The sequence below is a fragment of the Aptenodytes forsteri genome, unplaced genomic scaffold, assembly GCF_000699145.1.
Source record: "Aptenodytes forsteri isolate BGI_AS27 unplaced genomic scaffold, ASM69914v1 Scaffold102, whole genome shotgun sequence".
Taxonomy (NCBI): Eukaryota; Metazoa; Chordata; class Aves; order Sphenisciformes; family Spheniscidae; genus Aptenodytes; species Aptenodytes forsteri.
In genome coordinates this window covers 747,367-765,902 of record NW_008795771.1, presented here as the reverse complement: position 1 = coordinate 765,902, position 18,536 = coordinate 747,367, and the positions used below count along the sequence as shown (strand labels likewise).

The window sequence follows — 18,536 nt, the reverse complement described above, 5'->3', positions numbered from 1 at the left end:
AGTAGACTGTATAAATATTTTAAGACATCGAACATGGTATGAATATTAATAAACAACAGCATTTAATAAAACCTATGCAACAGAGAAGAACTGTTCTAGAAATGCATATCTGAAAGGAGTAATCTAGGATTAATACATACCTTTCTCATGGAGAGAAGCAAAAGCACCTTCAACATATAAGAAAAATGTGTAATGACTGGCTATGTTAAGATTAGAACTATCAAAGCAAAAGTCAGAGGAACAGTTTAACTAAAACCAATATGTATTTGGGGAAGAAATGCACACAACCCAACATCTTTTAAGGGATCCTAGAAAGGGAGGGATGTAAATTTCCATTTTGGGCCATTTTGAGAAGCTTTTTGTGTGTGATAAAAGCAGTCCACACACTTTTATACATGAATTAAGAAAGAAGCAATGGTCACGATCTTTCTTGTAAACAGTAGTTGTTTTTTCTTTCTCTAATTACACCCACATATTGTTATGACAGGAACAGTGCATATTACCGAGAGTCAAATGATGGTATCACTCTTATGTCAAGCAGCATTCATCCCACAAATTACTTTAGTGATTTCAGTTGGACTATTTGTGGGGTAAAACATCATTTAACAAGATTAAGGCTATCAGAAACCCATGTGAACCTGTGCTGGTGAGTCAAGAGTATTCTGGTTTATTCTAATCCTCAAGATGCCTTTGTTGTTTAGTGTCTCATGCTGTTGAATGTTAGCAAGGTTCTGATAGCCATGGTTGCCTTGGTTTTAAATGACATAGCTACTGAGTGTATAAAATCAGCAAAAGTGCCAGCATGTTCGAAAACTCTTTTGAATGTAGTTGTATGTTTTCAGTATGCCATTTATAAAACTAACTGTGAAATAATAATGAAGTTCTTCTTCTTTTTCTTTTTCTTTGCAGTTACCCTGTCTAAAAACATGAATTCCTTGATGTTCCTGACCATTCACAGGTCAGCTGCTGATAACCATGTTTGTGCTGATGAGTGGCAAGAAAATTTAAGCCAACTGGCCTGCAATCAGATGGGTTTAGGGTAAGGTCAGTAGTTTGTAGCATTGATGAATTTCTTAGGACAGTTGGAGTGCTGGAGTTAGATGTGAATGATCATTGATCACTGCAATGTTAGACCTAGTGTGGAAATGGTTCACAGAGAAAAGAGGTAATGAAATTTTGTGAACTATGGCAGGAACAAAAGCTCACTAAAATCTAGGCACTTTCACCACTTTATAAACGTTACATGATCGTTATTAAAAGAGTGTATTGAAAAGATAATGATGTCTTACCAAGCCTCAGTAGTTGAACTTCCAGTTATTGCTGAGGCTCAGGATTGTTTGGCAATGTGATACTCTGTCTTCCTAAGGAATTAAAGCAGACTTGTCTTAGGAAATACGGGAAAATTTCTCTGCGTTCATTTGCATTCTGCAATAAGTATTGTGAGCTAGGCAACCAGGTATATTTAACTTGGGTATCTCTGAACAATGATTTGTTAAAGATAGAGATTTCTATGTGGAACTCAGGAAAAAAAATAGCCTCTATGCATCTTTATTATTGCACACATAAGTAATAGCTGCTTTATGGAATAGTTGATGCAAAGTATAATTGTTGGATAAAAACCAAGTTCATCTGCTCTGATATCCAAAGCTGTCTTCTACTAGGAAAAGACAACCCTGATGATATAGAAGGATATCTTTTGTCAATGTCTGATCCCCAAACTGGATTAAGAAGTGTCTTTTCTGTCTGCCTTTTACCACTACATACACTGACATGCAATCTCGTTCTTTGTACCTTTCTCAAAAAACACGGGAGGATAAAGACGCTGGGTTACAGAGTCTGCACTTAACCTACTCTGTATTGCCTTGCACTGCATGGATGCTTGACATCACTTATAACAGGTGCCCTGAATCCAAGACCACCTGTACTGAATGGACTGCCTGCCATTCTAACACACAACAATTCTGTACTCCTCTAGCTAGTTTAGTATGTCTAAATAATATTGACATTATCTTCATGCTTTAACTTTATATAACATCCTAATAAGCTTAAACTCCTTTGATACCTTCAAGAATAGTTATTGCTTTTACAACTACTTTGTTGTCTAAGAACAAACCGATGGTCTTAACATTAATAACGTTTTTCTTCTTAATATTTCAGTCTCATGGTCCTAACATAAAATTTGCTTAACTTTCCTATGATGCTTGCTGCTAGGAAAATGAAAAAGGTATTAAATTATCACAAGACCTCTGATTCATTCCTTTTTTCAGAGTTGTGCCTAAGCTGAAATTAGCATGAGTAGAAACTTATACCTTCCTGTTTCTTCACTGAGGCTTGCTAACAGATGCTATCAATCTAATTACTTTTAAGAAATGTGTGAGACACAAATAATTCTTAAATCTCACAAATCCATTTTCTAACAGGGGAAGATATTCTGCAAATCAATTTTTCTACAAATTCTTTTTTGTAGTGACAGGTGATGGTGTGAAAGGGCAGTGGGAAATTCCAGTTCAAATTTGAAGTCTACATCTTCAGTCTGACTCTAATACTAATTTCTAATTCTTCATGGCAGTACTTCAGGAAACCAAAGTAGTGTTTGTCTTTCCCTTTCGTAAAGCCTGATTTTGTCACCTGAAGCTTGATTTTCTTAGCTATTCTCCAAGTTTTTGTGAAGTGGCACTGCCAAAAATACAGTAAATTAGCTTTGAAGAAGATCTATAAGAAAAACAAAGATTATAATGCATTCACCAGAACTAATTTCAAAAAGGAGTACTATAAGTTAATATAATTATTTAATTCTTCTATTAACATTGCATAGGGGTTCAGTGAAAATATCGCAGAGGGTAACATTTTCTGTATGGTGAAGTGGAAGATTGAATGATAAATTGGAGTTTCATGCCACTGTGAAATCTGATCCAAAGCCATAAACTTCATCTGTTGGCCATTATGTCCTGTGTACATTATTTATTTGACTTACAATAACAAGAAAGTCTGCATATGAGGCTGATTGATAACATTGGTGTATTTAATAAGCTATTTCCAGTCACCATTGAGGGTACAGGTAAATTAGACTGTATGTTGCATAGAGCTCAAATAATGATGAAAAACATTCCTTTTTATCCTTTTTTTTTTTTTTTTAATAAATGTGATGTATTTTAAGCAGTGCTTTTCTTCAGAAATTCCCAATAGGAAATACTTCATTTTTCTCCTTCAGAAAATTAAAACTGTATATAGGAATTATAGAAATTCTGTCCATATTTTAGCACACTGCAGAAACCCCCAGTTTTGTGGCTATGCAGATTTCTTTGATAAAGACTTATGATGATACTTGATTTTGATTTAGTAGTTCTCTTGTTTATTCTTAGAGAAAAATAGTGCACGTGAGATGTCAAAGTTGAGACTTCTTAATACCTTAGACCAGGAATTACAATGAATGGTAGCATATGGTATTTTTACTTTCTGTAAAGCTCTGCAAACTATTTTTCATAACTGTGGTGCTTTCCCAAATGACAACTCCCAATTGCTATATAATGTGGTAACGTTTAAAATACGAAAGCAATGTATTTCTAACAGCTTGTAGATATTTTTAATTCTTCAGCCTAAATTAATCTGAAAAAAATGAAGATAATTAAATGACAGTGGTTAAAGTTAGGTTAATTTAACTGATAGCGGTAACGCATTTTACATAGTATCAGTCTGTCTATTTGGGAGGTAGAAGCATTGTGTCTGAAGCAACATTAACGGTAATTCTGTTCTGCCTGTTGCACAAAATTCGAGCTATTTTCCTGGCTGTTGGACAATTCTAATTCCACAGATGATCTGTTTCTCCAGTTTTTCACAGCAGTGTGATGCATGATGCAACATCACAGAAAACTGTGCAAGTTCCAAGCATTGTCTGAAAGGCTTTGGACTAATGGTGGCCGTTGCTCAAGTTATGCAATGTATGTTCTTAGCAGTTCTTACGTTTTCCTCTAGTGCAAAAAGAATGTTAGATATGAAGTAAACTTTTGTTTATAATGCTAAGAGCCTAATGGGAACTGTTTGTTCAAGTCTGAGGTTTCATGGTTTACAGCCAGAGGGGACTATCAGATCACCTGATATGACTGCCTGTTCATCTCAGGACAGATAATTTTGTTCAGAGACCTCTGACTGAATCTCAAATTTAAATACAGTAAAGCATATCTCTGGCAATTAGGTTTCCTGCTAACACAGGTAGAGAACAACAGCACTCGCCATCAGAGTCTCAGATCAGGGATTGGCTATATCCTGGTGCGTGCTGCAGAGGCTATGCTGCTGAAGATGGGCATACTGTGCAGGTTCAGAACATTATGTTAGAAGACTGTAGATTTGTCTTGATGTTTAGTTGAAGAAAACCATTTTCATATACTGTGAAGGCCGCATTTTTTGTTGATGGAACGGTGATCATAAAACCATGGTCTGCTCAGATCTGAAATTTGACAAAACCAGAAGTTAGTGGATTTGTTCTGTTACTCTGTGGCAATGTAGTGGAATAGTTTGTCTTTCTTTCCTGCACTAGGATGAGAAAACAAATGTAATAATGATAAACTTCAGCAGCTTTTACCTAGCAGAGTACAGGGGAATTTTACCTGATCTGCTTGTTCTGGTCTAGCAGAATCAGCATAAAATCACAGCTGTAAGTTATACTTGTTTATAAAAATCTACAGTAAGCTCTGCTACCTCCTCCTGCTGCTGCTGCTCCCTTTCTTGGAGGCTGCACCACTGGTGGTCCACTGAAACAGGTAGCTCCTTTTCCTTCTTTCCTCTCCCATAGCATCTACTGTGTGTGTATTTGTGGAAGGGAAAGGCCAATCTCTTGTTGCTGCCTGGCCTTTCGTCTTTCCTAATACTTTCTCACTCTCTCTCTTTGGTACAAAGTTCTTTTAATAACATTTGCCAACGGAGCAGTCAAACTGCTGGACCAATAATCTTTTGTTCTCACATGAATTATGCTTTCTAATTTCTCTCTAACTATTTCTGCAACAGAAATAATGGAAGTTTAGTTTAATGTGTTATTTGCTTAAAAAATCACAGAAACAAAAAATTGAATACTTCTGTCCTACCCACATTAGAAATATGAACTTCTGAATTTAACCTGCTTTATTTTCTCCAAGAATAAAGATGGCCTTTAGTAAATCAAATTCCATGCTAAAGATTAAGTATTTGAACTCATTAATTCACTCTGGATTTCTAGACCTGCTCAACAGAAGGCAAAATATGCTTGACCTACCTTGAATATATTCACATTGTCCATGGCTGCAGTATGTTCTATTAAATCTTTAGAGGATTTAGCAAAATAGGGAATTCTTCAGATTACATTTATTTTTTTAAGAACGGCAGCAAATAACTCTATCAAATAAAATTTACTGAAAATTACATTACAAGCTGTGGTAGATGTGGAAGACTGTTTTAGTAATTTTGAGCAACCATAAAACAATGGTAAAATATGTAGACTTTAATCAGTGTATTAGAGTTGTATTAGATTATATCTGATAGATTATGTCTCATCTTTCATGTACATATGTAGTTTAAAATATAATTATTTGGATAAGGCTTTTTTCCAAGAAATTTCAACCTAATAATTCCTTGCAAATTGTGACAGTTGCGTCAGATAGTCATTAGCATATGGTCACTTACCTCATATAACACTTTTTAGCTCCATGATTGGATAATTTTATTTCTTTAAGTAAAAAGAGAATTGTTATTAGTGATTTAATATCTCCAACAACCTTGGAGCTGTCTGAATGTGCTCCTGGGCAACTGGCTCTAGGTGGCCCTGCTTGACCAAGAGGGGTTGGACCAGATGACCTCCAGAGGTCTCTTCCAAGCTCAACCATTCTCTGATTCTGTGATTGACTAAAAGAAAGAGAAAGACACATGAATATTGCCAAACAAAGAAACGTTCTTATTCTAATGATTGATCACAAATCTTTTTTCAAACTATTTTATGTCACAGCTTGTACAAATGGCATTATAAAATCAATTTATTTTTTTTTCTTAGGGGCTTCCAAATCAAATTTACTCAGTTTAACACTAAACACATATTAAATCTGTCAGTCCTGAAAATTCATTCTGGAATCTGCAAGTTGAAGTGTTTCTTCTGACTAATGTGTTATTACCAGTAGAACTATGGGAACATTTCTTAGTGAAAAATTATTCTGTAAAGGACAATGTTGAACAAACACAACAGCGAATTTTGTTCAAATTCAGTGAATAGTCTCAGCAGGGGAAAAAAGGTTGAAAAGTCAAGTTATTTTGTTTCAACTTTTAAAAATTAAACACAATATTGTTTTGAAATAATTTTTTTTTCTCTGAAATATTAAGACTTACTGCTAAGAAAATCTGTATTTTATTTGAAGTTTTAAATTTAGATGGCCCAAAATGGTCCTTTTTAAATTTAGCTACAAAATCATACTTTATGAATCCTATAACTTACAGAGACTCAAATGACAGAGAAAAAGCATGCATGTAAAATTTTTTTCAGCATAATTACATGTTAAATCATTCTTGATAGTGTTGAGTAGTCTATCAGTTAGGACATAAGACTGAAAGTATTTTGAAACCTGGAAATAACACAGTGATTACCTACTTTCCACCAAAAATTTTAAGAACTATTTAATCATACATGTTTTAGTTTTCTGTCAATGCTGTGAATCTTTTTAATTTCCATTTTTTATGTCTCCATATGTTTTCGTGTTAAAATTTCAGATTTCTCTGATTTCAATGCTGTTAAAATCAAGGTTTTGATCTTTTACTCCATATTCTATGCCACAGCCATGGCTTAATAGAATTCTGCTCAAGACCAAGAAACATCTTAACCAGTAAGTAAGTACAGACAGGAAACAGATGCTGTTCCAGCTCTGAAATAGGCCTAATTTGTTTTATGTTAGTGCCCATACACACGTTATTCATCACCTTCTGGCATAACACAAGGCTTCCTTTTTCAAGCCTATTGTCACATGAGGCTTAAAACAATGGAATTATAGAAGCTGAACAAGAGGACTATTACTGTTAACTTTGAAGGGAGAAGGAATCCAGTTTATGGATTACGCTTTATTCTAAACTTGCAATTTAATACATTTGAGAGAGTTTGCCACAATGGAATAGGGAGAATGAGGTATTAAAACCATTGCTGTACAGAAGTATCCCAAATTATGTTACTTTTAATCATGAACAGAATATTAACTTCATAACCTAAAATTATGCCCTGCCTTTTATTTTGGTTTTTTTTTTTCATTATGATTTAGTATTTAAGTCATAATGTTCCTTGTGTTTCACTATAAACTATACTATAGACTTTGACTGTTGTGCACAGTGATCAGCAGGTAGCAGGCTAGAATGCTTTGTAAACTATTCCATTGTACAACTTGTGTAATGAAATTACCCTAAACATTACTTTTCCCCATTGCGAGCGCATTTATAATGTAGAAGAGACTGGGTTTTATTGTTCTTTTTTAATTCTAAAAATCCCTCTCTTAAAATCCCTTTTTTAAACACACATAAGGGAATCCATAGCTTGAAATTAAATGTATTAAAGGAATATTCTAATTTTTAAATTGAAATTTGAAAAATTAGTAAAATCTAAGTTAGAATTTCCCATTCAGGTAGACATAAGTGCTACTGCAAATTAAAATGTCTTGCCTTTCTGATTTTATGAGTGACTGATTTTGTAGAATCATTGAATAACTTTTTTTGAAATTATCTTAGATTAAAGGAAACTTAGATTAAAGAAATTAGATATGTTAGAATTATATGTGTCCTTTGTTCATTAGATCTAGCAGACATCTTTCTGTGAAGCAGCAAGACTAACTTGGCTGAGGCACAAGCAGTACAGTGATCCGAAACTGGAAGTGGAATTCTAGAGAGAGTGGAGAGGTAGTTCAAACTTACAAGAACTTGTATAGAACAACAGCATAAGTATCAGGAGAAAAAATCAGAAAAACCAGGGATATGAAACAAAAAAAAGCAAAGCAAACAAACAAAAAACCCAGAACAAAACCGCAAAGAAACCTCAGCAGAACTTACTATGTTTCTAAGATGGCAAGGACTTAAGAATTAGGGCTAGAGTAAGAAAATAAGAGTTTATACACTGCTCTTCGAAGTAGCTAGTTCTGCTGAAATTCATGCAGGAGCATTTAAGATTTATGGTTATGGCAGATCTCCATTATGGCTGCCAATAATGGTAGCCAGTAGTTTTGAGAAGTTGTGGAGAATGGCTACATAAGGCTGAAAACTGTTAGGTATGCCATCTTTCATTAAAAAGGGAAAAAGAGGAAGATGCGGAGGTTTACAAACTAGTTGCCCAGCTTCAATTATCAACAAATAACTACAGAAGTATAAGGTCTTAATGACAGACAATATATTTATCAATAACAAATCATGTCAGATTCCCTTAATTTATTCCTTGAAAAGGCGGAGTCACTGTGGATAGGGAAGAAACAGTAGATGCGATATATTTCTAACTTTCACACTATGTGAAATGACTTTTGAAATAAGTAAGGAGATATGGACAAAGATGAAATGATACGAGACTGTTGATGATTCACTGTCAAACCATAAAGATGTATCGGTGGGGGGCTAGACACATCCCAGTGTGTCTGGGATGATATTCAGTGTTTTCACGAGTCATTCAGGTGATGGAGTGGAGATCACGCTTAATATTTTCTCATTCAGCATCAAGCTGGGAGGATCTGAAAGCATTTTGGAGGACAGGATTAGAATTCAAAAATTTTTTGACAGACTGGAGAAATGGCCTGAATTAACCAGGAGTGTTTATGTGTAATCCCTCTGGTGTATTCAGCTTGTGTCAGATTTTGACTAGATGGGGAGAGTTCAGAATAGGTCAGCAGGAATGACGAGAGACCTAGAAAGCATGGTCTGTGAAGAAAGGTTGAAAACGCTGTGTGGTCAGTCAGGGGGAGAGAGGTATAGGAGCCTTCAAATATGTAAAAGGCTGCTGCAAAGAGGCAAGGAATAAAGTGTTCTCCATTTCCAGTGGAAATAAGGCAGAAGCTTAAATGACAGGCAGGAAGATTTAGAACAAACATTAGAAAAAAATTGCTAACTGTAAATCCTGGAATATATCACCTGGCAATGCTGAGGATTCTCCATCATTAGAGATTTTTACAAACAGGGCAGACAAAAATCTGTCAGAGAGAATTTAAATATAGTTGATCTTATTTTGGATTAGGGGACTGGATCAGATGGCCTCATAAGATTCCTTTTGGCTGAATTTTCTGATAGTTAACTGTTTAGTGAAAGAAAGCCTTGTGGAAGGATTTTTTTCACAGGTCCTAATCCCATTTCATTCTTGAAAACAGTGCAGAGCACCTAATGAAAATCTAGGTGAGAGACGTGCTTGTCTTTTACCACTAAACTTAGTATTTCTATCACTTTAAATGTAGAGCGGAAAAAAAAATCATAAAAAATTGCTGTTTGTTGTGCGTCTATTGTAAATTTACTTAACTATGGCACTTTTGATGTGGTCTTGGAGAAGTCCATAGACTGAGACTACAGGCACCCTAAAGTGTATTCATTGAGTGTTATGTTTGAGTGGTTTGATCTCAGAAGCTTCAGCATAGTTCTTTTGGATATAAAGTTTTACTGCAGATATTTAATATGAGACACATGAGACAGTCAGTTAAATTTTTGTGATCTATTCAGTAATAGATGCTTAGAACCCCATGGGTTTTAAAATAATATTTCAGTACTCAAATGGTTCCATCCAAATACATGAGATGTTTTAAAGTCCTGTGGATTCCAGTAGGATTTGTAAGTTATCTTGGAAGCCTGGTGGAGGATCTGGTCCAAAGATTACCACTCAAAAGGCATGCATTATTGTTACCATGGTATGAATGTCTTATGTTTGCAGATACCACTAACAAACTTAAGTGATGTAGATATTTCAGTGACTGTACTGTAATGTTAAAAGATGCTCTTATGTGTGAAACATCTGTTCTAGTAACTGTTAGCCTTTTTTAAGATTAAGCTCTTCAGCATAGGTACTGGTTGCTACAGTGTATTTCTGCTGTGCCACAGAACCATAAAATCCCCATTGTAACAGACATCTGGAGAACATCAAGTCCATCTCCCACTTGAAGCAGGACTATCGCCAAAACGAGATCAGCTCAACCACTGCTCTGTTTAGCCAAGTCTTGAAAACCTTGGTGGACTGATATTCCACAGTCTGTTCCAGGGCTGCTCCACCTTCCTAGTGAAAAAGTATTTCCTTTCATCCACTATGAATCTCCAAAGCTGCAACTCTAGGCCGTTTCCTCTTGTTTTACAATGCAGCGCTATTGAGGAAAGTTTGATTCCATCACCTTTTAACTCCTCTTCAAGTAGTTGCAGGTTGCTGTTGAATTGTTCCTTAGCTGCTTCTTCACAAGAGTAAACAAGTCCAATTCCCTCAACTTCTCCTTGTGCGTCAGTGCCATAGGCCCCTAGAAAATTTGAAAGCCATCTGCGTGTCCCTGTCCAGTTTCTGAATATCCTCTTAAACTGAGGGGCCTCAAAACTGCACATTGTGTTCCAGGTATATACAGTTTCAGTCAACAAATACAGTTTCAATTTTGCTTATTGTTGCAATATGGGTAATAATTAAAAGCATTAGTCTAAAATCAACACCAAGTTTCTGAACAAAGTTGTTCTGTTATATGCAAACCAAAGGGGGGAAAAAAAAAAAGAAAACTGCAAAGAAGTGAAAAAGCCTTCTGAAAGTGTTTCATAAAAAAGGCTCTTTATTTGGGTTGCCTGAAATCTTGAAAGATGTTACATATGGCCACACACATGACTTTTGTGCAGATTGACTTAATTTAGGTCAACTTCGGCAGGCCACTAAAATAAAAAATTGACAAGAGAGCTAATTTTGAAGTCGAAGATGTAGACTGATGTCTTAAAGTAATTGGCAGCTATAGGCTTGTTGTTGGAGTATGTAAGAAACTCAGTAAAGCAAAATATTCTTATGAAGAAATTATACACCATGAGTTGACACAGCTCGGTCCATTGAAAGATCCTTCTTCCCTTTTCTTTAGAGTGTGTCCACAGAAGAAATTGTGTGCTACAGCTCCAAGAGGGGCCAAGTAGAATCTGCTGCCTGCTGTGTTTCTGGAGCACAGGATGGGTCTGGCTAAAATGAGTCCCCATTGCTCTACCTCCCTCCTTCTCTCTGAGTGCTTTACAGTCCCGTGTGTAATGTATACTCCTGGCATAGCAGCCTCTCCCTGGACGCTGAAAGTCTCAGACCCAGAAGCTCACACGAGCCCGAGGCCTTACTTCTCCTCTAACATTTTTAGCTCGAGTCCTTACTCCTCCTCTAACATTTTTAGCTCATGTTCTGTCATTCTCTGGCAATTCCCCATATGCTCTGGTCTTTACACAAATGCTAACATTGTTTCCAGCTTTTTTCAGCTAGAAATGAGGCTCTTAGGTCCCCTTTATTCTGGTTATTTCTAATTAAAATAGATGAAAGGAGACAAGGGGTGGCCCTTGCCTATCTGAAAGAAAACCTTGTATAAACATCATCAAGGGGGGAATGCTCTATAAATGTTTATAGAAGGCATTCTAAAGACATAAATTAGGGCATACTGGTTTTGAGTGTATTATATCAAGCTGTGACCACCAAGGAAAAAGGCCATAGCCATAATTTTACTAAGTATAATACCTTATATTAATAATTATAAAGTTTCATACAGGCTTAAGTGTCTTGTAGGTTGTTGCCCTGGCTTAGAAGTACGTATCTGCTTAATGATAATTATAGCATCACAATCTGTAATTCAGAACTGCAGGTTTCAGCAAAATAATCTGGTGTTAGGGATAATACAGATTTGGAGGCATCAGATGGCATGATATTTGCACCTTTTTGCACATTTTTGAGTTACATATTTTATAGATCAGGCACTGTTTACAGCTACATAAAATATCACTGTACACAGTTATGAAATGGTAAACAATTGTTCACAGAAGATCATAAGGCAGAATATCATCTTAAGAAAAAAAGTTTGTGTATGTTTGGTGGGAAAAAGAGTGGGAAATAAGCAAATGATGGAAAGCAAGAGAGGAGAGTTTTATGTGTTTTCTACAAGCAGGCACTAAGGAAGAAAGCTCTTTTTGCAGCAAACAGCTTTCTCTAAATGAGGAATAACACAGTGTTTAAAAATGCTTGTTATTATCTGCCTGCACATTCTGGGTAGTAGATCATGGAATGATATTTGCTTAATATGCCCAGAGAAGGTTCTGAAAAATAAGTCATGTAACAGGCAGGATCCAGGGCTGTGACCTCCGAGCCTAGTTAATTCTGCCAGCCCTGTTGAAAACATTTCCATATGGTTGCATTGACAACTTTACCATAAAACAGAATTCTTTCTTTGATCTTTGTTAATTTATGCAATCAAGTGAGTAAAGGGTGCTGCACTTTTGAAAATATTTAAGAAATATAGTTAATACTGAAAATTGGACTTAAACTAATAACCTGGCTGGCATTACTAGGTACTGCCATGAGAGACTGGGTTCAGAGGCAAGTTTTAGGGCACATCACAGTTTTTCTGAACTTTTCTCATTCTCTTTTCCATGAACTAGGATTTAGAATTTGGCCATTGACCAGTGTGCAGGAGAGTAGTCATTGAAAGTCCTTGTCATTGACAGGGATTGATGGCTAATCATGGATGGTTCAGTGCTGGAAAGTTGCATGACTTGTAAAGCCATTTAAAAAATACACTCTTTTTTCCATTTAGCAATTGAGATTTATTAGAACAGCAATTTCTTCAGTGGCTTGAGTCTATCAGGCAATAACTAAACTGAGGAAGTGGATATATGAAATTATCTCCTGGTGAACCAGTCTAACTTACTTTCATATTCCTGTTAATTTGCTGCAGAAGGACAGGTTTGACATTGTCACCCGTGATTTGTTCTGTTTCGCAAAGCAGACAGCTTGGACTTAGAGATACTGTCAGGTATTATTAACAAGACCCAGACTGCTCTTTACTGTTCAATTGTAATGGATTTCCAAAGATAGGAATGTAAGAAAATATTTTTTCTTTTACCTCTTCTACATATGAAGATGTATTTTTTTTTTATTTTTGGAGGCAAGAAACTGTAGAAACAGTATGTCAATGTATGCACTACAGTAAATGCCACCAGAAGGCTCTTGCTGCTCCCGATTCCAATTCTGGTTCTTGTCAGAAAATACAACATAAGTGACAGTAATATGTTAGCTGGCCTGACTTCTTGGGGTGATTTCATTCCCCTAACTATGATTCTGCCACACGTGGCTTTGACATAACATTCAGCTGTATATCTTTGGAGTAAACAGGAGGCATTAGGGCCTCTTGACCTTCATAATTGTAACACCGAAACCTACTGGAAGGTCTATGAGTGTCTTTCATTTGTTTCAGAGGACCATCCAAAACAGAAATTGTAATAGTGAATGAGGAAATGCAGCATCAAAAATGGCTGAATCTGCACTCAGACTGGAAGAATAAAAATGCATCCACTTTACACGCACTTTTAGTGAATGGGTAAGTAACAGGTAAATGAGATTTATTTCACTGCTGTGTGTAGTCGCTTATCAATGGAGGATGGCAAATGTCCTTTGGTAAGCTCTTTTTTTTCCAAGGTATCTGTGTATAAATCCCAGCACATACTCATGTGAGTTGTTAAGATACAGTCTATAACAATTTTAGTGTCTACTACAACTGTAGTCTCTTTTGAGTCCACCTTGTGAATCCTCAGGGGCCCATTCTGCTAGACTAGGAGTATTTGAGTGACATAGAGGTGATGCCCTTGAAGCACCTGGAACAGACAGCTTCATTAAATCCCTGCTGACCAAGAAAGTCCAGTAAGTACTATATAGCAAAACCTGCAGCAACATCTTACCATCCTCTGCAGCCCGTGTAGTTTGGATTCATACATTTGGAGTGACCACAGCTGCTTCAGCAGAAGCTATATCCACTTACAGTAGGTTTCCTTAGCAGCTCCTCTGGCTTCAGACAGTGGTATATTCCTTTTAATTAACTCAACTAAACAGGTAGTTGGTATCTCATGGTTGAGACATTCAAAGTGTGACTCTGAGACTGAAGAGCCAATAAACTTAAACATCCAGGACAAAACTGGGAGAGCCACCTAATCCGCATCTGCAACTGCATTCTTCAAAAAGCAAATTCATTGTTTCCCTGTTCTCCTTCAAATGCCTAGATTTCAGAACATCCTTCTTCCATAGAAAATCCTTCTGTTTCACAAGGGGAGACTGTCTTGGCTAAATGCAGAGGTACAACATGTGTGAAGACATAAATCTGAGGAATACACCTACTTTTCTTTTGCTTGGCTCCATTATTTTCTGTAGTGAAACTTTTCTGTAATGGCAGAATACTAAAAAGATTGTGTCTGCAAGTGCCTACTTTTGCTTTTCTACATCTCAGCTTTGTACTAGTTCTGTTTTCCAGTAGTATTTTCCCTATTCATTTAAGTTCATCTTTATTTCTTCATCTAGAAGAAGGGCTATTACAGGATGGTGCCTGATACTTGAAAATTTTCTTTTTAACTCTTTTCTTTTCCTTTCTCACTGTCTCTTTCCACTAGCCTAATGGTATCTAAATGCTTTTCTTCAGAGTAATACAAGAATAAACACCTTGGGTTGCAACCAGATGCAGGGGCAGGTCCACAATCATATTCTGTTCAGTCACTGAAGTGCAAAGCAGAAATTTCAAGGTACTTTCCCATGTTTGAAAGTGGTCTGCTAGGAAGTAAGTGTGAAGGGATGGATTTGAAGCCTCTGAGTTACAAGATCTAGTAGCAAAAGATCTAGTTTCGCTCGAAGTACAAGTTAAAGGAGAGAAAACATCAGTAATGAAGATTATTGCTAAAGCTGTTACAGAGATGAAAGTAATATGTAGGAACAGATGTTCCAGTCTCCCCGAATCCAGAAAATGGGTAACAAGAAGTGAGAAGATAAGAGGCCTTATCTGCATGAAGAGTGAGGCTGTTTTTTTGTTTGGCTGCGTCATGCATCCTGTCTAGATGGCTCTCACTGGCTGTGCATGTGCTGCAGATCAGATGCATCCCATACTGATCTCCAAGTCATCCCACTGGAGGACCTGCAGGCCTGCCTCACTTCTTATGTGCCAGGCTTGCTTTCTAGTGTAAAGCAAATTGTACCGGGGACAATATGCGTTTAGTCTCTTCCCAACACGAAGCAAGACAAGCCCAGGAGCTGGGAAGTGCTCCTGAGCCCTGCAGTCTAGGTGTATTCATCTGGATCAGCTTCAGCATGTAAAATGTCTGTGCTGTGGACTATGTTGTATGTTTAAAGGAGCTGTCAGGCTCCTGGACTATTGGGAATTTGAGCAAGAACCAACAAATGCACCACTAGTTTCATGAAGTTCTGATAAGAGGGAATGGCACAGTGCAGGCTATGCACACATGAAAAGCTTAAAGTTTTCTCTTTTAGAGCTGGCTATTTGATAAGTCAAAGAAACGAGTGTGAAACATGAGTGTGGCTGGTCTCAGCTATATTCTGTATATTTTTTTTATGGAGTGCAAATGCTCCTCAAAATTGTGCACAAAATTTTCTTTCCTGAAACTGGTCATCTATCTCTAGAAACAGAATTTTATGGTCTGTGTTTTCAGGAACAGAAAGTAGACTGATTTGCACAGTATATGAATGGGGCATATGCAGTGTAAGGGACAGAGGTTGGGTCAAATCACAGATTAAAGCTAATCTGGTGAGCTTGCTGGCACTCTGTTTTTGTGCCCCCATTAGTATCTATGACTTAAAATCACATGCAGCCTCTTTTTAGGTGGTTGCAATTTTAAAGATACTGCCTACCTACTGAGATTATAGCCTGCAAAGAATTAGCTGGGGAACAGCTAATCTGTGTATCCAGTCTAATTTAGCTCTGCATCTGCCTCAGAAAAGCACGTACATGGTAGGAATGAAAAAGTGGTGGAAATAAAAAGGCAGTCAGCTAGTTGAGCAACAACGCTCGCTGTTTTAACAAGGATCTCCCTTCCTTTGACAAAGAATCACTTCTTTCCTCTCTCATCTGAAAATTTTCAACAGAAATGATAATTTTTTGTTGTTTTAATACTTACTTTTGCAAACTTCCTGGATTTTTTCAAAACCCCAAACTTTTAGGGCATGAAAGATCATCTGTTATCAAAGGTATTTCAAAGAAAATTCTATCCTTCAGCTGTAAGGAAGAGGAGAATGGCAATCTCTGTTCTTTCAGGTGCCATAAGTTAAGACTTGACAGACTGTACATCCCAGCTGACCTCAGAGCTGGATCAGTGCCCAGAGACCGAGGTAGTCTGCAAAATATGTAGCACCCACTCAGGAAATGTATTGTAAAGCTGAACTAATATTTTGAATTATCTCCAGGCAGACGCTGGAAACCATGGATGATCTGGCATAAGAAGTTCCTTGTGTTTCTTTTTACAGTTTGGGGGAATTTTTAACAGCTGGTTCACAACGAGTACAATACCTGTGCTGATTTGCAAATTACCAAAAATTACATCAATTAATTGAGATTTCCACCATGTTCTTGTTTCAATATTTAGACAGATGTGTCGAAGCAGAAGCAAAGTGGCTCTCTTTTGCACTAAAGAAGGTAAGAGAGAAATGCATATAAAACAAAGATGTTTTTCAAGATGTGTTAAATTAACAAATGCAGATGTTTAATGCGGATTCATTCTGAAATTTGACTAGACTTCTGCAACATCCAGTTTTGCATTGTTTTTTTTCCTCCTACTCTATTCAGTTTCATCAGCTTTTCTTATTTTTTGACTACGAGGCTGTGTATTGCAGTAGCCCAGTCCTGCTCCCACTAAATGAATTTTGTCAGCAGTCAGGTTCCAAAAATTAATTTGATAAAACTTCCTGCTGAAAATATCCTTTACCACCAGAGTGGTTAGCAGGCTGTCTGCCTGGGAGTTGAAGCTGTGATCTGTTTAGTTGTGAGGCTCAAGGGGACAGAAGAACCTGAAATAGAAAGCTACCTACCAAGCTTATAGGCACAGCAGATTGTGCAAGTTTAAGTGGTTTGAAAATGCAGAAATTCTTCATCTTCAGTGAAATCATGTTCTACAGACAAGGAGAGCTGAAGAACACTTAAATTATGAATTAGCTTGACACAAGGAAAATTAATCACAAAGCATGACCTAAATTTGGGAAACTAATCAAAACATTTACTACTCTTATCAGAAAAAAACAGTAGCTCATAGGAGCCTGTCAAAGGTGTTTGCTTATGACATATGTTGCTTTAAGTACACTTAAACCCCTTGCCCTCTGAAGTCACATGAACACAGTAAGAATTACAAGTTACAAATAACCATTGCTCCGATTTATTTCTTCACCACTGAATTCCCATGGGTCTATGCAATGGCAGCATATCCTCCCTTGGGAGGCTGATTACAGAAACTGGTGGTGTTCTTTTGTTCTCTAAATCAGACTGAGTATAAACAGGATAAATAATGTCTGCCATCTTACAAATCCAGAATATAAAGTGAAACAAAAGTGAAGGGCTATTTCAGAAAAAGTAACTGTCTGGCAGATGGGAATCTGGTATAACTTCCAGTGGAAGTGGCTTATAAAATAGAATGGACAGAGTACTGGAATGTCTTCAAATCTTCAAATATTCTCCCTTAGCCATTTCCACAGGCAAAGCAAGCTTGGTGTGGTGTAGCTGAATAAACTGTGTGACATTCACCACATACCTGGTTTAAGAAAAGCCTCATTATTGCTGAGCAGATTTTCCAGAAGCAGTTCTTATGGATAGTATAAACATGTTGCTAGCTGACAGAAAGACAAGGACGTAAACCCAGGAAACCTTCCCAAGGGCAGCCTGGTAACTCCTGAGAGAAAGGAAGTCAGGATCCCAAACTTAGCTTGGTTAATATTTTAGGCTGAGCCGGTCAAAATTAGTATCAGGAGAGCAAATCCTTTGATATAAAGGAAGGATGAAAATGGCTCAGTGTGTTTGATATTATTGTGTGGTTATTGATGACTTCATTTACTGTATTGTTCAGTGTAATTTCATGACTCTGTTAATATCATTATGTGCCCAGTTTTCTTGCAGAAGGTCTTGTCATACAAGACCTGCTTTGTGGTAACAATTAACTCCCTTCTGCATTTGTTCCTCACTAGACTGTGGCCGTCGCCCAGCTGCTCGCATGAACAAGAGGATCCTTGGTGGTAGGACCAGTCGCCCAGGCCGATGGCCGTGGCAATGCTCCCTGCAGAGTGAGCCAAGTGGACACATATGTGGCTGTGTTTTGATTGCAAAGAGATGGGTCTTGACAGTAGCACACTGCTTTGAAGGGTGAGAGGGCCCAGACAGCTTTACTGTTCATATAAACTTGCACATGTGAATTACCAAGTCTTCCCTCCTCTACCAAACACACTGGGAGTAGGTGATGACCTTTGCAGAATGGCAAATCAGAGAGGCCTGGTTTTAAGAGACTAAAAAATCATAGAATCATAGAATCGTTTAGCTGGAAATGACCTTTAAGATAGTCCAACCAAACCATTA

The 18,536-nt window shown here is 37.1% G+C and overlaps 1 protein-coding gene across 1 annotated transcript in view; it reads left to right on the top strand.

Moving 5' to 3' along the window:
- CORIN (corin, serine peptidase) overlaps positions 1 to 18,536 on the top strand; it is a 148,037-nt gene that overhangs the window by 122,158 nt on the left and 7,343 nt on the right. The window contains exons 16-19 of the mRNA XM_019473206.1: positions 910 to 1,039; positions 13,407 to 13,529; positions 16,567 to 16,616; positions 18,152 to 18,326. Coding sequence (XP_019328751.1) covers positions 910 to 1,039; positions 13,407 to 13,529; positions 16,567 to 16,616; positions 18,152 to 18,326 — 478 coding nt within the window. The remainder of the gene's footprint in view (positions 1 to 909; positions 1,040 to 13,406; positions 13,530 to 16,566; positions 16,617 to 18,151; positions 18,327 to 18,536) is intronic.